General features: G+C 45.1%; 1 protein-coding gene across 2 annotated transcripts in view; it reads left to right on the top strand.

Moving 5' to 3' along the window:
* The window catches only part of TRAF3IP3 (TRAF3 interacting protein 3), a 58,352-nt gene extending 45,788 nt beyond the window's left edge, over positions 1-12,564 (top strand). For both annotated transcript variants that reach the window (XM_060231245.1, XM_060231244.1), the window contains exons 13-15: positions 2,131-2,279; positions 4,032-4,145; positions 12,272-12,564. In XM_060231245.1, coding sequence (XP_060087228.1) covers positions 2,131-2,279; positions 4,032-4,145; positions 12,272-12,355 — 347 coding nt within the window. In that variant the 3' untranslated portion in view covers positions 12,356-12,564. The remainder of the gene's footprint in view (positions 1-2,130; positions 2,280-4,031; positions 4,146-12,271) is intronic.
* Positions 12,565-20,482: the final 7,918 nt, after the last annotated feature.

The raw sequence follows: 20,482 nt of genomic DNA, 5'->3' as shown, positions 1-20,482 counted from the left end.
AAGTCAGATGTCCTACCCAGATTCTTGAACACACAGCACAATAAAGTGATGATGTGGTGATAACAGTTGTCAGATGGTTGAATGGAATGTTCCACTTCTGACTGCAGTGGGTAGGATCAATTTTTTTTTTTGACTGAACCCTATGTGAAGAAAAAAAAATTCTGGAATTTGACAAGCAGGACACAGTGATCAAGTAAGGCTCAAACCACACGCTGTCTTTAATGGCTAGCATTCACTGTGGGCATATATTCAAAAAGGGAACCATTCTCCTGTAGTCTGAAGCAGTACAGTCAATTTCATTACCTCAGGATTCTACCATCTAATTCTCCTGCATCTTTCAACCAAGTCTGAGGTTGACACCTTTGTTCCTGCCTCCCTACCAAATTATCATCCAGATTTCAGTTTGCCCCAAAATATCATTGGCCACTGGCATCACCTCCTAGGTTCATAAAAGGTAAGAAATAATTTCAGATAGCTGCAAAAGATAAAGAATAACAGCTGACCTAACTAACAAAATCTTGCTAGGCAAAGCAAGAGTAATTTTAGTATCCACATATGCAGGCAGGTAAGCCAAGAGCATGGGAGCAGAATCTATTTATTGACCTTCTTAGGAGAATCACTCAGAACTGTAGTTCACAACCTGTTCTTTCACAAGGATTTGTCCTGCTTTGTTTCCCTGCATCTTAGTTAGCTACTGAACTCTACAAGGCTGAAAAGGGAATAATAGATGCTAGAGAACTGGGGTTTGTGACCTGCTGATGGTACAGTGAGATGGATATTTTACTTGATTTCCTATAAGATGATATAGTTTACTTATTCAGATATTTATACACCATTTTTCTTTCCAGTGGAAACCCAAAGTGGCTTACAACTACACAGGCTGAGAGACAGCACATCATATATTTACACAATTTCAGTGGAAACTACAGAAGAAACAGGCCCGTGGCCAGAAAATTTTGGGTGGAGGGGCCCCCGAGGTAAGAAATTTGGTGGGGAGGCCACGGGCCAGATGGCCCCGTTTGCATGGAGGGTTCCTCTTGAGGAGCCCTTTGTGCAAACTCCACCCCTGCTGGGCTTTCCCACAGCACGGGAAAGACCAGCAGGGCCAGATTGCCCCGTTTGCACCAAGGGCTCCTCTTGAGGAGACCTTCGTGCAAACTCCAACCCAGATGAAAACAAAGGAAAAGAAAAGGAGAAGTCTTCGCTTCCTTCCTGCAGTGTTAGCTGGAGCGGTTTGGCATCTGCCGGGGCGCTGGCCGTAGTGCGCGCTTGGAGAGACGCCGCCAGACGGAAAGAATCTCCCGCTTTGCTAACCTTGTCAATTTCACACACACACCCTTCCTCCAGGACGAGTGGCTGCCTTGTCAGTTTCAGGAGTGAGTGCAAAAAGCCGGCCCCAGTTGGAGCAAGTTGCTTTCACTTTGCCTTTGATTTTTTTAAACAATCCCTTTGGGGGGTGGGGGAGTGGGTTCTCTGTTGTTGTTTTTTCCTTCATGCAAACGCCACCCTCACTGAGCAGCAGCAGCCCTGGAGGCCCTCCAACGGAGGGGTCCTACAGGAGGAAGGGAGGGTCTTAATAGCGGGGCCGTGTCCCCCCGCCCCATGGCTACCAGCCTGAGTAGAAACCAGATTAGATCACATTGAATTGAGATATCACACAAAACTATGGTTTAGTTTAACTGTGTAATGTGATGGTCAGAATGCAGGCCACTCTACTATCATTAGGGTCTTTCAAACCAGGATCTAAAACCATGGTTTGAAAACGGACAATTACAGACAACCTTAAATATGGTTTTGTATGATGCACGAATGTGGACATCTCAGCTTGTTCTCTGTCACTGTCTGCCTACCTAAGGAGCTAAGATGATAGAACCAGTATTTGTTGAGGCGAACCAAGATTTGACTGATTATCAGCAACCTAATCCTGGTTTCACAAATTATAGTTAAACTGTGGTTTCATGTTCCCAAAACACACCACTGCATATTTTAAAATATACAGTAGCTAATTCCAGAGTTTCTTAGATGCTTTGATGGCCAAGCCAAATTTAATTCATGCAGTAATCAGGCAAGATGTCTTACAGTGTGATATGCTGAAATGAAAGGATGTAATTTTGTCTGTTTTTTAAACAGGCCAGAATATACCCATAAACAATCAAGTCCTCAGCCCTGCCAGAGATGAACAGTGTGACTTGTCAAAGGACCACAAGAGGGCGAAAGAGAACAGTCTGCAAGACCAGCTGCAAGAGAGAACATCCCAGTTTACAACTAAGGAAGAAGAGGTAAGGTGGCGATTCAAGCAGTTAATGAGATTAAGGGCTCTCATTAGAGATTAATGGCTAATTTCAGGTACCTTTATAGCAGAAATGGAAACACGGGGTGGCTGTTTAAGCTCACAATATACAGCTTATACCAGCCATGCTACAGACAGCCTAAGGAGGTCGCTATATGTTACAGAGTGGCATTTGTTGGTGAATGACACAAGGATTTTGTATGACATGCACCTCCCAGGTGCATGCTGACCATTTTCTGCTTGTGACTGTGGCACACAGAGATGTGACTTCAGCCCCCTCCTCAAGACTGCCCCATGGAGCCATTGTTGGCTCTCATTGCAAAAATCATGTCACTTGGGGTCTGGATGGCACAAAATTGCCACCACATCAAATACAAAATCCTCATGCTATCATCCAACAAACATGAGGACTTTGACTCTGTGAGATGGACCGCTGTTAATCCTGCTGGACAGATGGGGATCAGGAGCAAAGAAATAGTGACAGTCTGTGTCAGGAATTCCGCCCTCCCACCATCTCACCATCTTTGGATCTCAGATGTTTCCATGTCAAAGAAACTGCATGTTTTCAACTGTATTCTCTGCTCAGGTAGAACCATGTGACTCATTCCTATTTCCTCTAGATTTCAGCAGAGGTTACTTACAAAACATGATCACAGACAACATGCTGGTTGGAAGCTCAGTGACTGGAAGCTGTGCTAGGATTTCAGCATGATGGGCTAAGGCTCCAATTAAACATGACAATGACAGATCCCGGAGCTTAAACTCAGATCTGCCCCAGTCACATAGCTGGTCTAATTTTAACAGCAAAAGGAGCACAAGGCCAATGAGAAAAGCCTTCTCTCCCTGCACATTGCCTACATCCTTACAGTCCCTCTCCCCAACTACTTGTGCTCCTGTTATGCTTACGTCTAATATTGGCCGAGAACTGTTGAGTTACCCACCTGCAGGTGCAGCCTGGATTTATCCAAGAATTGCAACTGGTCTGCAGACCAGAGATCAATTTCCCTAGAGGAAACTGCAGCTTTGGAGGGTTGACTCTATGGCAGGGGTGGCCAACGGTAGCTTTCCAGATGTTTTTTGCCTACAACTCCCATCAGCCCCAGCCATTGGCCTTGCTGGCTGGGGCTGATGAAAGTTGTAGGGGAAAACATCTGGAGAGCTACCGTTGGCCACCCCTGCTCTATTGCATCATATGCCTGCCATGTTCCCTCCCCTTCCCAGCACCATCTCCAAGAATTTTCAAAGCTGGAGCTGGCATCCCTACTGAGGAGAAACATGACACAGAGAGCAAATTATAGGAGTAACCAGTGGGCAGAGAAGGATTTATAACTCATTGCTGGCTGGCCTGTTTTGTTCTTACAGTCACATCTGGCTTGCCCCTAAGGACAGTATAGGTACAGGCTCTGAGTTTTGAATCAAGTGTGTACCAGTATTCCTAGGAAACAACACATAGAGCCTTATGATTTTAAAGAAATCCACAAATCTTTCAATGACTAGCCATCCATAGCTGTAGAATAGTTTGCATTCATGTAAATCTCTGACTTAGTACATTTCAAGGGAACATAATATTAAATGTGCAAGAGAAATGCAGATGGTTAAAGGTGAGGAATTCTGACTTTCATGGATAAGGGATTAGTGATGTTCCAAGTGCCTATGTATATTACCATTTATAACTGTCACTCATTACACCCCCCAAAAAAATGAAGTCCCCAAGCAATCATCTATTTGCTTTGTTGCCCAGTGCAGAGATCTTCAATGTGAACTAGAAGTCCTGAGTCATGAGTATCACAGCTGCCTGATGAAGTTACAACAGTGTAGAGATGAGCTCATTCACTCTCAGAGGAAACACACAAAAGTAAGAGGTTCTATTTGAATGTTCATTTTATGCTGCCACAATTGATTTAGTCTGCAGTTAAAGTACAATTGCCCAGCACTTCAGTATCCATGGTCCGAAAATATTTCAAAATCTTACACACATCCTACTATCATGAGCTTTAAACCTGGGTTGCACAACCTGGGACTTCATCAGTCAAAGACACAGAGACCAGAAAAGATCATTATAGCAAAGGTTCTTTAAAAAATCTTGAATATGTGGTCGCACACAAGTTAAACTTTTTTGGTTGGATCTTTGAACTCAGAGAAGGACAGATGTTTAGAATCATAGAGTTGGAAGGTACCTCCAGGGTCATCTAGTCCAACCCCCTGCACAATGCAGGAAACTCACAAATACCTCCCCCTAAATTCACAGGATCTTCATTGCTGTCAGATGGCCATCTAGCCTCTGTTTAAAAATCTCCAAGGAAGGAGAGCCCATAGGCTTCCCAACCCTCCCGCCCTGGCAGGGAACCCCAGGATTTCCACCCCCTTCCCCCGCTCCCCAAAAAAACAGAAGCGGGGGGAGGGGGGAAACAGCGCCGGGGAGCATGGCGAGCCGCCCGATCCTGGAGTGGGCAAGGCCGCCGCGCCGCTGCCACCCTCTCCCCGCCCATCGCAGCTGCTCCTCCGAGATGGGCCCAGGCTGAGCCCATCTCGGAGGAGCAGCCAAGAGGCTGGAGCTCGGAGGAGCAGCCAAGAGCAGCGCAGGCAAAACCAGAGAAGGGGAGGGCGAGGCAGGCCAGGAGCATGGCGAGCCGCGAATCCGGGCCCTTCTAGGACCCGGACTCGCAGCTCGCCACGCCCCCGGCCTGCCTCCGATTCCACCCCAGAGGCAGAGCGGGCGAGGCCCGCCCCACCGCAGCTGCTCCTCTAAGATGGGCTCAGACTGAGCCCATCTCAGAGGAGCAGCCACGGTGAGCGGTGAAGAGGCGGCAGCCGCGCAGCAGCGTCGCCCACTCCGAGACGGGGCGGCTCGCCACGCTCCCCGGCGCCGTTTCCCCCCCTGCCCCCTAGCTCCACCCCAGTGTCTCCTGGCTCCACCCCCAAAGTCTCCTGGCTCCACCCCCAAAGTCTCCTGGCTCCACCCCCAAAGTCCCCAGATATTTCTGGGATTGGACTTGGCAATCCTAAGAGCCCACCATCTCACAAGGAAGCCTGTTCCACTGAGGAAAAGGAAGTTCTTCCTGATGTTGAGCCAGATACTCTTTTGATTTAAATTTCAACCTATTGGTTCTGGTCCTACCTTCTGGGGCCACAGAAAACAATTCCACCCCATCCTCTATATGACAGCCCTTCAAGTACTTGAAGATGGTGATCATATCACCTCTCAGCCGCCTCCTCTCCAGGCTAAACATGCCCAGCTCCTTCAACCTTTCTTCATAGGACTTGGTCTCCAGACCCCTCACCATCTTTGTCACCCTTCTCTGGACCTGATCCAGCTTATCTATGTCCTTCTTAAAATGTTGTGCCCAAACATGTACTTAAACACTTGGTACTGGCACTAGAAATAATAATAATAATAAAATTTTATTTATATCCCGCCTTCCCCGCCTAGGCAGGCTCAGGGCGGCTAACAACATTTATAAATATACATAACGGTAAATATAAGGCTTTAAAATTAACATTATTAAAAACCCGTCAATATACAATTAAAATTTTAACTTAATCTGGCAGAGATGATGGTATTTCAGGAGCTAATTTCTGTCAGTTTACATAGTTTACATAATAACATAGGTCCTTAAACAGAACCATTTTTGGCGGCTCCCTTTATAAACAACCATAATTCAGCAGTCCGTGTACGCTAACTTAAAGAGGGTGGTCTTGCAGGCCCTGCGGAACTGATCGAGGCTCCGCAGGGCCCGCACCTCCTCCGGGAGCTGATTCCATAGGGAAGGGGCCGCGATTGAAAAGGCCCGTGCCCGGGTGTTCTGAAGTTTAACTTCTTTCGGCCCAGGGGGAGTCAGTTTATTTTTCCCGACTGACCTCAGTGCTCTCTGGGGCTCATATGGGAAAAGACGATCCCCCAGGTAGGCCGGTCCTCAGCCATATAGGACTTAAAGGTAATGACCAGCACTTTGTACTGGACCTGGTATGTAATCGGCAGCCAGTGCAGTTCGCGTAGCCCCGGCTGTATATGCTCCCACCTCGGGAGTCCTAGCAACAGCCTGGCCGCCGCGTTCTGCACTAGCTGCAGCCTCCGGGTCTGGCACAAAGGCAGCCCCAAGTAGAGGGCATTACAGTAGTCCAATCTTGAGGTGACCGTCGCATGGATCACTGTTGCAAGGTCCCGACGCTCTAGGAAAGGGGCCAACTGCCTCGCCCGCCTCAGATGGAAGAATGCTGACTTGGCAGTGGCTGCTATCTGGGCCTCCATTGATAATGAAGGCTCCAGTAAAACACCCAAGCTCTTTACCTGGCGCGCTGCTTTCAATGGCGCGCCATCAAAGGCCAGGAGAGATATTTCCTTCCCCAGAGTGCCGCAACCCACACAAAGGACCTCTGTCTTCATCAGGTTCAACTTCAGCCCACTCAGCCTAAACCACGTTGCAACACCCTGCAAAGCCTGATCCAGATTCCCTGGGGCGGATTCGGGCCGGCCATCCATTAGTAGATAGAGCTGGGTGTCATCTGCATATTGATGGCAACCCAGCCCAAACCTCCGGGCAATCTGGGCAAGGGGGCGCATATAGATGTTAAACAACATCGGGGAGAGAACTGCTCCCTGAGGCACCCCACAATCTAGTGTGCGCCTCTGGGACCGCTCGCCCCCAATCGCCAACCTTTGTCCCCGACCCCAGAGGAAGGAGGAAAGCCATTGTAAGGCCAACCCCCGAACCCCTATGTCGGCAAGGCGGCGGGTCAGTAACTGATGGTCGACTGTATCAAATGCCACCGACAGGTCTAACAGCATCAGTACCGCGGCGCCGCCTCGATCCAGATGCCGCTGGAGGTCATCCACCAAGGCGACAAGCACCATCTCCGTCCCATGGCCCGGCCAGAAACCAGACTGGCACGGGTCATCCAGAAACCTCTGTAGCTGCAACGCCACTGCCCTCTCAATGATTTTACCTAAAAACGGTAAATTAGACACCGGATGGTAGTTTGCCAATTCGGCCGGGTCTGCTGTACATTTTTTCAAGAGGGGGCAGACCAAGGCCTCTTTCAGAGGTGTTGGAAAACGCCCCTCTACGAGGGATCTATTTATGATGTCCCGTAAAGGACATCTAAGCTCCCTCTGGCAAGATTTAATCAGCCAAGAGGGGCAAGGGTCCAAATCGCATGTTGTTGGGCGAGCAGAAGAGAGGATTCCGTCGACTTCCTCCAGGCTGAGAGGGTCGAAGTGATCCAGCACTAAGCCCGAAGACAGGCACGGAGCCTCAGTTTCACTTACTGTATCCAATGTGGTAGGCAGGTCTTGGCGGAGCGACGAGATTTTATCTGCAAAATGTTTTGCAAATGCCTCGCAGCCAATCTCTAATTCTCTAACATTTGGTTTGCCTTGTGGCAGTGTTATAAGGTCTCCAAGTATTCTAAACAATTGTGCTGGGCGCGAATTTGAAGATGGAATCTTGGTTGCAAAGTAGTCTTTCTTTGCAGCCTTGACTGCCATCTCATAAGACTTCATAAACGTTCTATAGGATGTTCTCGTCGCTTCGTCCCGAGTATGCCTCCATTGCCTCTCTAGTTGTCTGAGCCCTTGTTTCAGCTGGCACAGCTCCAAGGTATACCATGGGGCCAGCCTCACATGAGGTGCAATTTCATCGATAGCCCTGGATAGTCGGCCTTGCCAGGCTTCCACCAGGTCATCGAGGGAATTGCCAGTGGGCCAGGGATCCCTCAGGGCCGTTTGGAACCGTTCCGGGTCCATCAGGCCCCAAGGGCGAGCCAAAATAGAAATTATCTTGATTTTCTTCTCCCAAGTTTTAAAAAATAATTCACATAATACCTATTTAAACAGTTATGGTTTTACACTGGCTTCTAAAATCAATAATGGGCTTTGGTGGACATTTTAGAGTGAAGGAATTTCACAACACAGGTGCCACTACCAAAAAGGCCTTGCCTGTGCTTCTAACCTTAGTAGAAGGCAGCTGCAATTTTATTGATTTCATGGGCTGAAGAAAGGAGTGCCTAAAATTCTCAGTATCAGCTGTTTGCAAGAGGACTTACAATCTACATCTTGAATTGTGTCCTGATCTTAGATACTAGTACAGCTAACACAGAACTGAATGTATGTTCTTGTTATCTAGTAAAAAAAACCCCAAGAAGCTGCATTTCTGTACATTCTGCAGCTCTCAAATGCTACAGAAAGGCAGATGGATCAAGAGCTACCAGCACTGAATTCATCATGGATGCAATATATAGATGCAACCTGGTCCCAGCTCAAAACCCTATTTGTTCAATGTCTTCAGCAAACAGCGATTGCCTCTTGTTACAGGATGACTACTATTCTGAGCATGCACAAAAATATGCCTATGTCATAATTTGAATACAAAAATATCAAAAATATTGTGCAAAACACACACTCTTGAATAGTTTATACAAAATTAAGTATATTATATTGTGTCATATAATGAACAGCATACAAAAGTAGGCATACATTCATACAATCAGAAATTAAAGCCAAACAAGAGTCTCAAATACAGTATTTCAGGGAGGACCCCTCACAGTCTCTTAATTTTCCAAATAGAGTACTAAGACTCAATAATAAAGTTCCACAGGAGTCCCTCCGTTGCTTGTTGGCTTCTGAAGGAAAAATTCTTGCCTTCACGCAAACCCCGGCTTTGATTGCGTTCCGCTGCTCCTGCAGCTTCCTCATAAGCCAACTGAAAATTCCAGCCAAGTTCTCTCTCAAACGCCCATTTCAAGCTGCTAATTAAGATATCGAAATGGGCGTTTGAGAGAGAACTTAGCTGGAATTTTCAGTTGGCTTATGAGGAAGCTGCAGGAGCAGCGGAATGGGCTTGGAAAGCAGACTGAAGCTCCCTATCAAGGGGGATTTTTATTTCTCTGTTCAGGGTATTAAAGACCTCTTCGGGGGGGTCTATGCCTATTAATTTTAGTTAAAAATTAATCCAAGATGACGTCACAACCCTTGAGCTGTTGATATCGATTTGGAAAAGGTGGGGAGCCACCTTTTTTAAATCTTGATGTCCGGCGTTATTAGAGGGACGTCAAAACAACATCTGCAGAGGATTAAAAAGTCATTAATTTGACTTAAGCCTGCCGGAATCCAGACACTTAAGAAAGGACTTATAATTGCAAGATGATGAAAAGCCAAAGTGCCAAGAATATCTAATTAAGGTGCTTTTGATTTACATTTCTACTCTTGAGACTTTCTAAGCTTATCTAAAAGTTGCGGGAGTTTATAAACAGAAGGAATCGAGGAGTGACTGGAGGAGGATGGTTGCCTGCCAGTTTTGAACTTTTAGAACTTTGTATATTTGGGGGCTTTGGCAAGGCTCGGGAAAAGAAAAGGATGTTTTGAATGGTTGCGGTGGATGACGCAGGTGTTTTTCTTCTGTGGATATTATACACTTCTACAGGCTTTAAACATTGTTGGAACTTATAAATGAACTGAGTTGAAATACAACTGAATTAATGAAGATGGCAGCCTGCCAGAACTGAGTTTAATAGCTTTGAAAGAGCTGGGAGAAAAAAAAAGAAAGATTTTCTGAACGTTTGCAGCTGGGATTGGTGACACAGGCGAATTCTACATCCCTACAAATTCCAAATACTTGACACGTGAATAGAGCAATTTGACCCAGGAAGTCAAAGGTTTTGACCAATTAAATAAAGTCTGTGAGGATTATAAAAGCTGTGACATTTGAACCAGGAAGGAATTAAAACAAAGATCAAGAAGGACCCCTCTAACCATAGAGAAAGAACGAGTGCCATTTTAAAGGGAAATAAAACTGTCAAATTGGTTAAAAATCAATATCTCAGCTTAGGAAGCTAAGAGGAAAACAGGACTCGTTTTGTTTAATACAGTAGGCCCTAAGCTACTGGATTTTGTGTTGAACTTTGATTGGAAAAACTTTTACGTTTTGGTGGGTTTTTTTATGTCAGAAGGAAGGGTAACCCGTGCAAGGGCCCACTCATTTGACAAAATGCAATCTAAATTTGATGCCCTTGAAGTGAAAATGTTAAAGACAATGGATAAGATGCAACTGGCAATGAGAAAAGATTTAAAAAAGGAAGTTGGAGATCTCAGGAAAGATATTGAGGGCTTTAAGGATGAGATTAAGGATAGAGTTAAGGAGGTAGAGGAAAAAGTGGATATACACGCTTCTACCTTGTTAAAACTCCAAGAGAAGGTTACCATACGTGATTGCAAGTTGATGGAAACACAAGTTCGCTTGAGAGGAGTACCTGAAGGGGAGGAGGCAGATTTAATGGATCACATGGTGAATATTATTACTGAATATTTAGAAGAAGATCCTGAAAAATTCAGAAGTATGTTGGATGGAGCTTACAGAGTTAACTCAGCATATGCAAAGAATAAAGGCCTACCAAGAGATATTGTTATAAGACTAAGATCTAAAGATATAGCAGGAAAAATCTTAAACAAAGGTTTTCTAAAAGATTGGATCATAGAAGGGAGCAAAGTCAAAATAATGAAAGAGCTACCAAAACAAGTGATTAATGACAGGAAGAAATACAAGAAGTTAACAGACAGACTACGTACAGAGGGCACAAGATTCAGATGGATATTACCTGAGGGTCTTGGCTTTGAACAACATGAAACAAGGATTACAATAAAGAACGAACAAGAGATGCATAGCTTTTTTGAAGAGAATAAAATGTCTACATCATAGTGGAGTACAAGTTACTATCTTGGAACATAAATTGACTAAATTCACCACAAAAAAGAACAACAACATTTCATTGGATTAAAAAGCAAAAGTGTAACATAATATGTTTACAGGAAGTTCATATACAACAAAAAGACCGTAAATTTTTGTGGAATAAAAATTTGGGACTGGAATTTTTTTCATTGGCAGAACAAAAGAAAAGAGGGGTAGTCTTCTATATTAAAGAACAATTACAACCAAAACTAATATTTAAAGATAAGGAAGGAAGATATATTGCTGTAGAAGTGATAATTGAGGCGAAAAAACGTTATTATTAGGATTATATGCGCCCAATGGAGCGAAAGATAAGTTTTTTAAAGAAATTAACCGACAATTAGATGAAAAGACATACGACCAAATTTTGATGATGGGCGATTTCAATGGGACAATACAAAACAATATTGATAGATCAAGTCAAAAGAAGAATGACAAAGAAGGGAAACTACCAAACTCTTTCTTTGAGTTGGTTAAACAAGAAAATTTGGAAGATATATGGAGAAAATTCAATCCTGAAGTAAGAGACTATATCAAAGATTTCAGGTTTTCACGGCTGGTAACATCATTAGGGTTTGTAGAATCTTTCGGGATCAAGTGCCGTGTTCTACTGGAGAAAGTTTTCCTTCCAGACGTTTCGTTCTCAGATGTGGAGAACATCCTCAGTGGCGTTGCAGCCGGAGCAGGTGCTCAGACCTTCTTGGCTGCTGTGCATTGAGTGGGGCCAGGGCTGCTGGAGAGCTGCTATTTCTAGGCTGGAGGGGGTGTGATGAAAGGGCAATTGGTTTGTGGATGAGCCCATTGTTTGGTGGGGCTTCCTGGAAGGGTAGTGATAAGGAAACTGGCTGTTGAATGTGACCATTGTTCCGTGTTAATTGCTGGGAGGGTTGGAAGGGGTTTGAAGATAAAAACCCCTTCCAACCCTCCCAGCAATTAACACGGAACAATGGTCACATTCAACAGCCAGTTTCCTTATCACTACCCTTCCAGGATAATGTTTGTGTTAACAGGCCTGAAATTGTCTAGCTTCATCCTCAGGTCAGCAGGTCTCATTTTTGCAAGATGTGATCACCTTTTTCAAAGATCACTTTTCCTAAAGGAGGTTCATTGAGTGATCAAATTAGACTTCTTTGACTAAAATGCAGGATGAAAGAAGAGAAAAGGCTGTAACTTGAATACAAGGTGGGATTATAAATTTCTGTCAAATAAATTATTAATTTACCCTTTCCTATAATCTGATTAATTTGCATCTTTCTTTCAGAGGCAACATAATCACTGGATCCCCCTCCTATTGGTGGTGATGGCCACAGCTACGGCAGCCTACTTAGCTAACTTTATACCCTGAGTAAACTCTTCATCTAGTTTTGCTTGTGTTACTGGCTTTGCATTATGCCATTCTAGATTACCTGTTTTTGTACTAAACATCCTAAAATATTTCTTGTAATATATTTAATAGGTTGTTAGGCTTGTTGGTCTTTAAAAAAATTCTGAGGGTTAGCTATTGCTGTTCCTCAGCTTTGGCAGTTTTTTTTAATTAAAGATTATGTTCCAGAATGAGTTCATGTGTCTAAACCAGCCACATACCACAGAGCTTTGCATCAAATGACACAATTTTTACTCTTGCTGCTTTGGAAAAGTTAAATCTTACTATCTGTTATATGTTGCTTGACATTTAGGAAGACATTAAAATGATTCACCTTAAAAAGGCAATCCTAAGAAGAACTACTCAGAATCCTACTCTGGTCTATTCAGAGGAATGCTTTGCATTGTAAGCTTTTATCTGGGAGTGTGCACTTCATCAGTTTTGGGGAAAGGGAGTGATCCAAGGGCTATTAAAAGGAAAACCGCAATTTTGTTCCTCTTTTTTTTCATTAGGCAGCTACGCCCCACATTCCCCAATTTCTTCACAAGTTTGAGGAAGTTTCAAAAACAAGTATGGAGATTTGACTAGATGAGTTGTTTAAAAGGATGCCCAGAGGAAACCTAGTCCATGCCTCTGGATCAGATCCCATCTTTACAAAGCCACTGCATCCAAAGTGACAATCTCAGTAGCAATGCAAAGATCTGAAAAGTCTTTTTGAAACCTAGAAGCATCCTACAAAGTTTCAGACCACGCATCAATACCAGTTTTTATGAGAGAATATAAATTTTCTGGGACACTAAAAGAATAAAGTTGAACTCTGAGATCTTTGCTTATCCTGCAGAATGTGGTTTGGACAGTGAACACTCTCAGTGGAGTGAAAGAAAGACAATTGTCAAAGCTGTTAGGAGCAGGGAAACTGTAGACTGCTGGGTAACCTAGCAATACACCAAAGATGGTTCACAGATTCCATTCAGCAAAAAAGACTGTGCTGGAGGAGAGGACCCAGGACGTGTCTGCTGCCAATGCTTTAAGATGATTCTGTATCTCAGATATATGTTCTTTTATGGAATCTATGTCTGCTTCATCACAGAAGCTAGGGCTTGTCCTGGCATGGCAACAGAAACATCAATGAAGGAGACTTTATTGTCAAGCAGGAGCATCTCCAGCCACTGCACCATCATGTCCAAGTTGATTATCAGAACATTATCAGCGATGTTCAAAATGTGTAGCCAACATCCAAGGTCACTGGTGGTCTGGAGATGCTGAACGTAGCTCAGGATCTGAGGGCATCCAGCCAAATTGTAATCATAAAGGAAAGCAGGCTTTAAGCCAGCAGCTACAGCAAGTATCTTTCCAGCCAGTTGCAAAGAGGAAGACCGGGATAAGCCTTTCTTCCCTGCACTGAGATGATGTTGAGCTGTGCATTTTTTTCACATTTGGCAAATTCTAGGCACAAAGATGATCTATCTTGAGGCATGAAGAGGATCTACCCAAACCAATTATGGGGGGGTGGAGTATTGAGTACATACAACTCCTTAAGAAGAGAGGTTTTAAAACAGGAACATTTTAAAATCAGTAATAGAGCTAGATCCTAGAGCTGCCAGTGGTTAAGCACAGAGCAACAAAGTGATGCATTTGCAAGTTTGAACACCCAGAGAACAGAATAAGGTGAAGTTCCAGAAGAGAACAGTTTCTCTTTCATGGAACTACAGTAATAGAAAATGGCACACTGACACATAGCTGTTTTGGCAACAGGAAATTTGTTGCAGAAACAGTTCAACTCACTTTTGACATTCACCTTTCTCTACCACATAATATTGTTGTTTTTTAAAAAGCTCCTTTACTGCACATTTTTGGAGATAATAACTGATATGTTATTAAGATTGTGACTGCTGGCTTTAATTGATAAAACTATAGAATAAAATTAAGAGTCCGGTGGCATCTTTAAGACCAACGAAGTTTTATGCACGGTATGAGCTTTTGTGTGCACACACACTTCTGCAGATATAATGAAATGGACAGAAACCATTCAAATTTATTGACAGGCTGAGAACCAAATTAGCATATAGCATTACTTTTGTCACCTGGGGTTGCCAGGTCTATGTTGGAAAATACCTGGAGACTTGGGGAGTGGATCCAGGAGAGGGCACCGTTCGGGGAGGGGCCTCAGCATGGTATAATGCCTTAGAGTCCACCCTTCAAAGCAGCCATTTTCTCTGGAGGAGCTGATCTCTGCCAACTGGAGATCAGTTGTAAAAGTGGGAGATCTCCAGGCCCCACCTGCAGGATGGCAGCCCTATCACCTCAATTCATTTTGTGTGCCTAATGCCTATGACATATATGCAAATATGTAATGCTTTCTTCCTAGATTTACCTGGGCGAACACTCCCTACCCCTTACAAATAACCTTACTGTAATCCAGTCATAAGGCACTGCTTCTGTTTTATTCTTTGTCCTCCTGCTACTAACATTGTGTTAGCTTTGTGTCTGGCTGGAGAGGGAGCTGTAAGTCCTATGATTTTTTTTTATTATTAAAAGAAGTTTGGATTCACAGGACCTTGGAGGATGTACACAAACAGCACACAGCTGGCGTTGTTCCATAAGGAAGAAAAATGAGAGTAACAGAAAAACAATCCACTTTATTGGAATTGACTTAATCATCACTGTACTATTAAACAAGCCTCTGAGTTCATCCAAACTGACAGTTAAATAAGATCTGGGCTCTGCATGAAGAAAGAGGTGGTGAGGAGGCAGAGTGCCAAGGCAGCAGATAGGGGTCACATTTTTCAAAGCTTCTCAGCATAAATAAATCCTCGTAAGGAAACGAGTATAGCAAATGGAAGGTTTAAGCTACCACTTTTCTCTCTGCTGTACGATTTTTAAAAAGTGAGTTTTTACTCGGGGTTATGAAAACTGTGACCCTCACTTGAAGTATAAAGTTCTGCGCCCTTTCTATCAAACACACACACAGAGATAGGGAAGAAACAACAAATGGAGAAAGAACTGCATTTTGCAGTGTGGGAACAGTAGGCAGATTCGATAAAACCTGGCCCCACTGAGTGCAGAAATTAGCTTACGCCAAAGGACACCACAGCATGACTGCTCTCTGGGGGAAGAAAATACAAAATTCAGCATTCCATTTCAATCCTGCCAGTGACCACTAGCATTAAGCGGCCTCAAACACACAAGGCAGCTCTGACGAGTGGAACGTAAGGCAAAGAAGCCCTCACACAACACAACCCTGACAAGTGAAACGTAAGGGAGATTGGGCCGCCAGAGCAATGGCTGCGGAGAGAGGGGGGCTGCAAAGAGAGCGGTGGGCCCTTCCACCTGAAATTTTATTCTCTGGGTGTCCCCCCCCACCTAAAATTTTCTGGCTAGGGGCCCAGCTACCTCCCCTCCACCTTAAAAGGACAAGTTGGGGGGAGCGTGCTGCTCAGTAGGAGCAGCTTGCAGACGCACTACCGGTCACTGCACGCTTTCCTTTCAGTACGAAATTAGCTGACATCAGTAGAAAGCAATAAAAACCACCCAATGAGTGACAGCAAGGGAACAGCAGAGTCCATGTTCAGGACTAGGCTAGAAGCTCCACTGCATGCTTTCCTCAACAACTAGAAAAGAGCAAGAGTCCTGTAGTACTTTAAAGACGGGATGGGGAAAAGTCGGATCTAGATTATTTTAAACAGATCCTTATGAATTCATATGATTTTTTATATTGAAACAAAATACCACCATCATACTATAGACCATATGTTTTAGTCTAAAGGCAGCACCACAAAAATCATGCATCCACGGCTTTGTGGTGCCACAACCGCAAAAATATGGTTCCAAAGCATGGATCCTCAAGGGTTTTGCATTAATCACCGCAACATCACCATCAAATCACATATGCCCATGGCCACAGCTTCCACCACAAAAATCACAGATCCATGGCTTTGTGGCAACACTATGGTGCAAAAATGATTCCAAAGCATGGATCCTCACGGATCCCAGGATTTTTGTACGGGGTCACCCTAAAGTCACCATCAAATCACATATCATGTCCATACCCATAGATTGCACCACAAAAATCGGATCCACAGCTTCATAGTGATGCCATGCTGAAAAAACATGGTTCTGAAGCACAGATCCTCATGGATCCTTAGGGTTTTTGCATTGGGTCACCCCAAACTCACCATCAAATCACATATGTCTGTGGACAGAGCATGTATCACAAAAATCAGGCATCCACAGCTTCGTGGCAACATCATGCCACAAAAACATGATTCTAAAACATGGGATATTTGCATTTGGTCACCCTATATTCACTGTCCAATCAATTATCCATGAAGCTGTGGATGGATGATTTTATGCTGCTGTCTATAGACAAAGACATGGTCTACAGTATGATGGTGGTTTTATTTCATTTCAACATAAAAACCATATGAATTCATGAGATTTCATGCCTCGGATCCATGTTTTTGCGCTGCTGTAGTGCTACAAAGTGTTGGATCCATGGCTTCTACATGTGATTTGATACTATGAACATGAACATATGAAGCTGCCTTATACTGAATCAGACCCTTGGTCCATCAAAGTCAGTATTGTCTACTCAGACTGGCAGCGGCTCTCCAGGGTCTCAAGCTGAGGTTTTTCACATCTATTTGCCTGGACTCTTTTTTGGAGATGCCAGGGACTGAACCTGGGACCTTCTGCTTACCAAGCAGATGCTCTACCACTGAGCCACCGTCCTTCCCCAAGATTTGAAGTTATTTTTAAAAGTGGAGGATCCATGAGGATATGTGTAGATCCAGCTTTTTTTTTCTGTGACTCACGAAAGCTCCTACCCTGCCACAGATTTTAAGTCTTTAAGATGCTACTGGACTCTTTTTCTTTTCTACTGCCATAGACAGGGCTACCCATCTTGCTCTGACAACTAGGAATAGATGTCTTCCTGACTGTAGGTGTTAGAAACCTTTCTGCCTGAGCCAGTGGGAGAGACACTTGGAATTTAAGGCTGTGATTTGTAAAAGTGTTATTAAACAGCTGAAATCCTGGGAGTAAACTACACTGAATAAAATGGCACTTCTGAGAAAGACAGGTTGCTTACCTGTAACTGTGGTCATCTGTGCATTCACACTCATGGGATAGAGCGCCTGCGCCAATCCCCGAATCGGTATCTGAAAAGCCCGGGATTTTTCCGCGCTCAGCACCAATGGGCATGTGCAGGCGTCCCAGTACACATGCTCACCGGCACGGGGATCCCGTCAGTTCCTTCCTGACCGCTGGAAGCCCCTACTGGAGGGAGACCGTCAGCAGTGGGGAAGGAGGGCAGGTAGTGTGAATGCACAGATGACCACTCGAAGATCTAGAGTTACAGGTAAGCAACCTATCTTCTTCGTGGCCTCTGTGCTTCACACTCATGGAAGATTAGCAAGCAAGACATACCTGGAGGCGGGAAGATGGTCAACTGCAAGAAACAGCTTGCAGCACCGCAGTTCCCAACCGAGTCCTCTGCTGAGCATGCACATCCAGCGTGTAGTGCTTCATGAAGGCATGCGGAGAAGACCAGGTGGCAGCCTTGCAGACATCAGTCAGGGACACGCCTTTCAGGAACACCACTGACGTAGCCATTGCTCTTGTGGAGTGTCCACGAATAGGCCCAGGTAACGGCTTCTTTGCCAACAAATAGCAGAGTTTAATAGTCTCAGTGAGCCATTTTGAGAGTCTCTGAGATGAAATCCTGGAACCTAACTTGGGGGCAGCATATGAAACAAAAAGCTGCTTATCTTTACAAAAAATCTTTGAACGGTTCAAATAAAACAAAAGAGCACGCTTTACGTCCAAGGCATGCAATCTACGTTCCTCATCCTAGGAAGGTGTAGGGGAAAAAGTGGGCAAACAAACCTCTAAGTTGAGGTGGAACTGGGAGACCACCTTAGGAAGAAAAGTAATGTCCGGAGCTAAAGAAACAGCTCCCCAAAAACAAGGTAGAGATAATCACAACGCATCGCCATGAGCTCCCCTACACGACGTGCTGATGAGATAGCAACTAAAAATGCAGTTTTCCAAGATAGGAGCTGCAAAGAGCATGTGGCCATCGGCTCAAAGGGGCGACGACTTAGTTTGTCCAGCACTAAGGTTAAGTCCCAAAACTGCGGGGGTGATCTTGATGGTGGATGCAGCCTAAACAAACCCCTCAAAAACTTTTTGGAATGAGGGTGCGCAAAAACAGAATACCCCTCCACTGGGTTATGAAAAGCAGATATTGCTGCCAAATACACCTTAATGGAGGAAAAAACAAGACCAGCATCATTAGGGTTTGTAGAATCTTTCGGGATCAAGTGCTGTATTCTACTGGAGAAAGTTTTCCTTCCAGACGTTTTGTTCTCAGCTCTGCAAAACACCCTACAGACTATAAATTGCAGAAAGTCTCAGAACAACCAGCAAATTCCACAGAACAATCAGCACAGTCAACAACCATCTTCCTTATCTTCAAACCCCTTCCAACCTTCCCAGCAATTAACACGGAACAATGGTCACATTCAACAGCCAGTTTCCTTATCACTACCCTTCCAGGAAGCCCCACCAAACAATGGGCACATCCACAAACCAATTGCCCTTTCATCACACCCCCTCCAGCCTAGAAATAGCAGCTCTCCAGCAGCCCTGGCCCCACTCAATGCACAGCAGCCAAGAAGGTCTGAGCGCCTGCTCCGGCTGCAACGCCACTGAGAATGTTCTCCGCAGCTGAGAACGAAACGTCTGGAAGGAAAACTTTCTCCAGTAGAACACGGCACTTGATCCCGAAAGATTCTACAAACCCTAATGATGTTACCAGCCGTGAAAACCTGAAATCTTTGATAAGACCAGCATCCACTAAGGATAACAAAAAATCAAAAATTACCGACAGCCCCACCCTACTAGGTGAGACTGAAGGGTCAACTATGAACTGAGTGAATTTCCACCACTTCCTGTCATAGGAAGTGCGGGTGGAAGGCTTCCTACAGTTCATAAGGACTTGCTGGACCCTGTCAGAGAACCCCAAGGATCGATGAGCCACGCTGTCAGCTTCAGGTGGGGCACGTTGTGATGGAGTATGTAGCCACCCTGAGCTGACAGAAGGTCCGGTTCTGCTGGGAACTGGTAGAAGACCCCCCCCCCCCCCGCCGACAGTTGAAGCAGGATCAAAAACCAGTTCTGGCGAGGCCACCAGGGAGTCACCAGGATGCAGCACGGCCTCTCACTTGCTATTTTGTTGACCACCTTTGTCAACAACCGCAGAGGCGGGAACATGTAGAAGAACTGGCCCTCCCAAGGAAGCAGGAGCCCGTCTCCCAGAGAGGCTGGATCCGCTCCCCCTCTGGAACAGAACATGGGACATTTCTTGTTCTCGACGAAGACATCCAGCTGCGGGTACCCCCAAAGCTGGAATACAGGCTTCAGAAAGCTCCACTGCAGTTCCCACTCGTGTGGGGAAGCCCCACCCCTGCTGAGGGAGTCTGCCTATATGTTGAGGACCCCCGGAAGGTGTGCCGCCTTCACAAAGATGTTGTATTGGAGACACTCCAACCAGAGATCCATTGCCAATGCGCAGAGCCAACGTGACACTGCCTGTTGATGTAGCACAGGGCAGTGGTATTGTCTGTAAGTAGCGCTACAGTCTTCCCCGCCACTAAGGGGCGGAAAGAGCGTAGGGCAAAGTGAACCGCCAACAGTTCTAGGTAGTTTATATGGAACTGAGTCAGTTTTGGTGGCCACTGGCCCCCCACACACAGGCCTTCCATGTGGGCTCCCTAACCCCACAAGGAAGCATCTGTTGTGATAGTCACAGTAGGAGTCGGGAGAGTGGAAGTCAGATGTTGTTCTCTGACTCCCACTACTGTAGCGTTTGAAGAGTCCCGGATGGGATGACGAACCTCTTTTGAGGTGAGTCTCTGAGTGGGCGAAACTGGCGAAGAAACCACAACTGTAGGCCTCTCATCCTCAGTTTCACGAAAAGCAGCACGCTTGTCATCACCGCCATCAGCTCCAGCATCCGCTGAAGCTGCTGCGCTGTGCCACACTTTCGCCTCTGTAGCAGTCGTACCAGACTGATAACGTCCCTCGCTCCCTGCAGAGGCAGGTATG

This window comes from Heteronotia binoei, chromosome 2 (assembly GCF_032191835.1).
Source record: "Heteronotia binoei isolate CCM8104 ecotype False Entrance Well chromosome 2, APGP_CSIRO_Hbin_v1, whole genome shotgun sequence".
In the NCBI taxonomy this organism is placed as follows: Eukaryota; Metazoa; Chordata; class Lepidosauria; order Squamata; family Gekkonidae; genus Heteronotia; species Heteronotia binoei.
The sequence above is the reverse complement of the archived record's forward strand: the minus strand, read 5'-3'. Positions and strand labels throughout refer to the sequence as shown.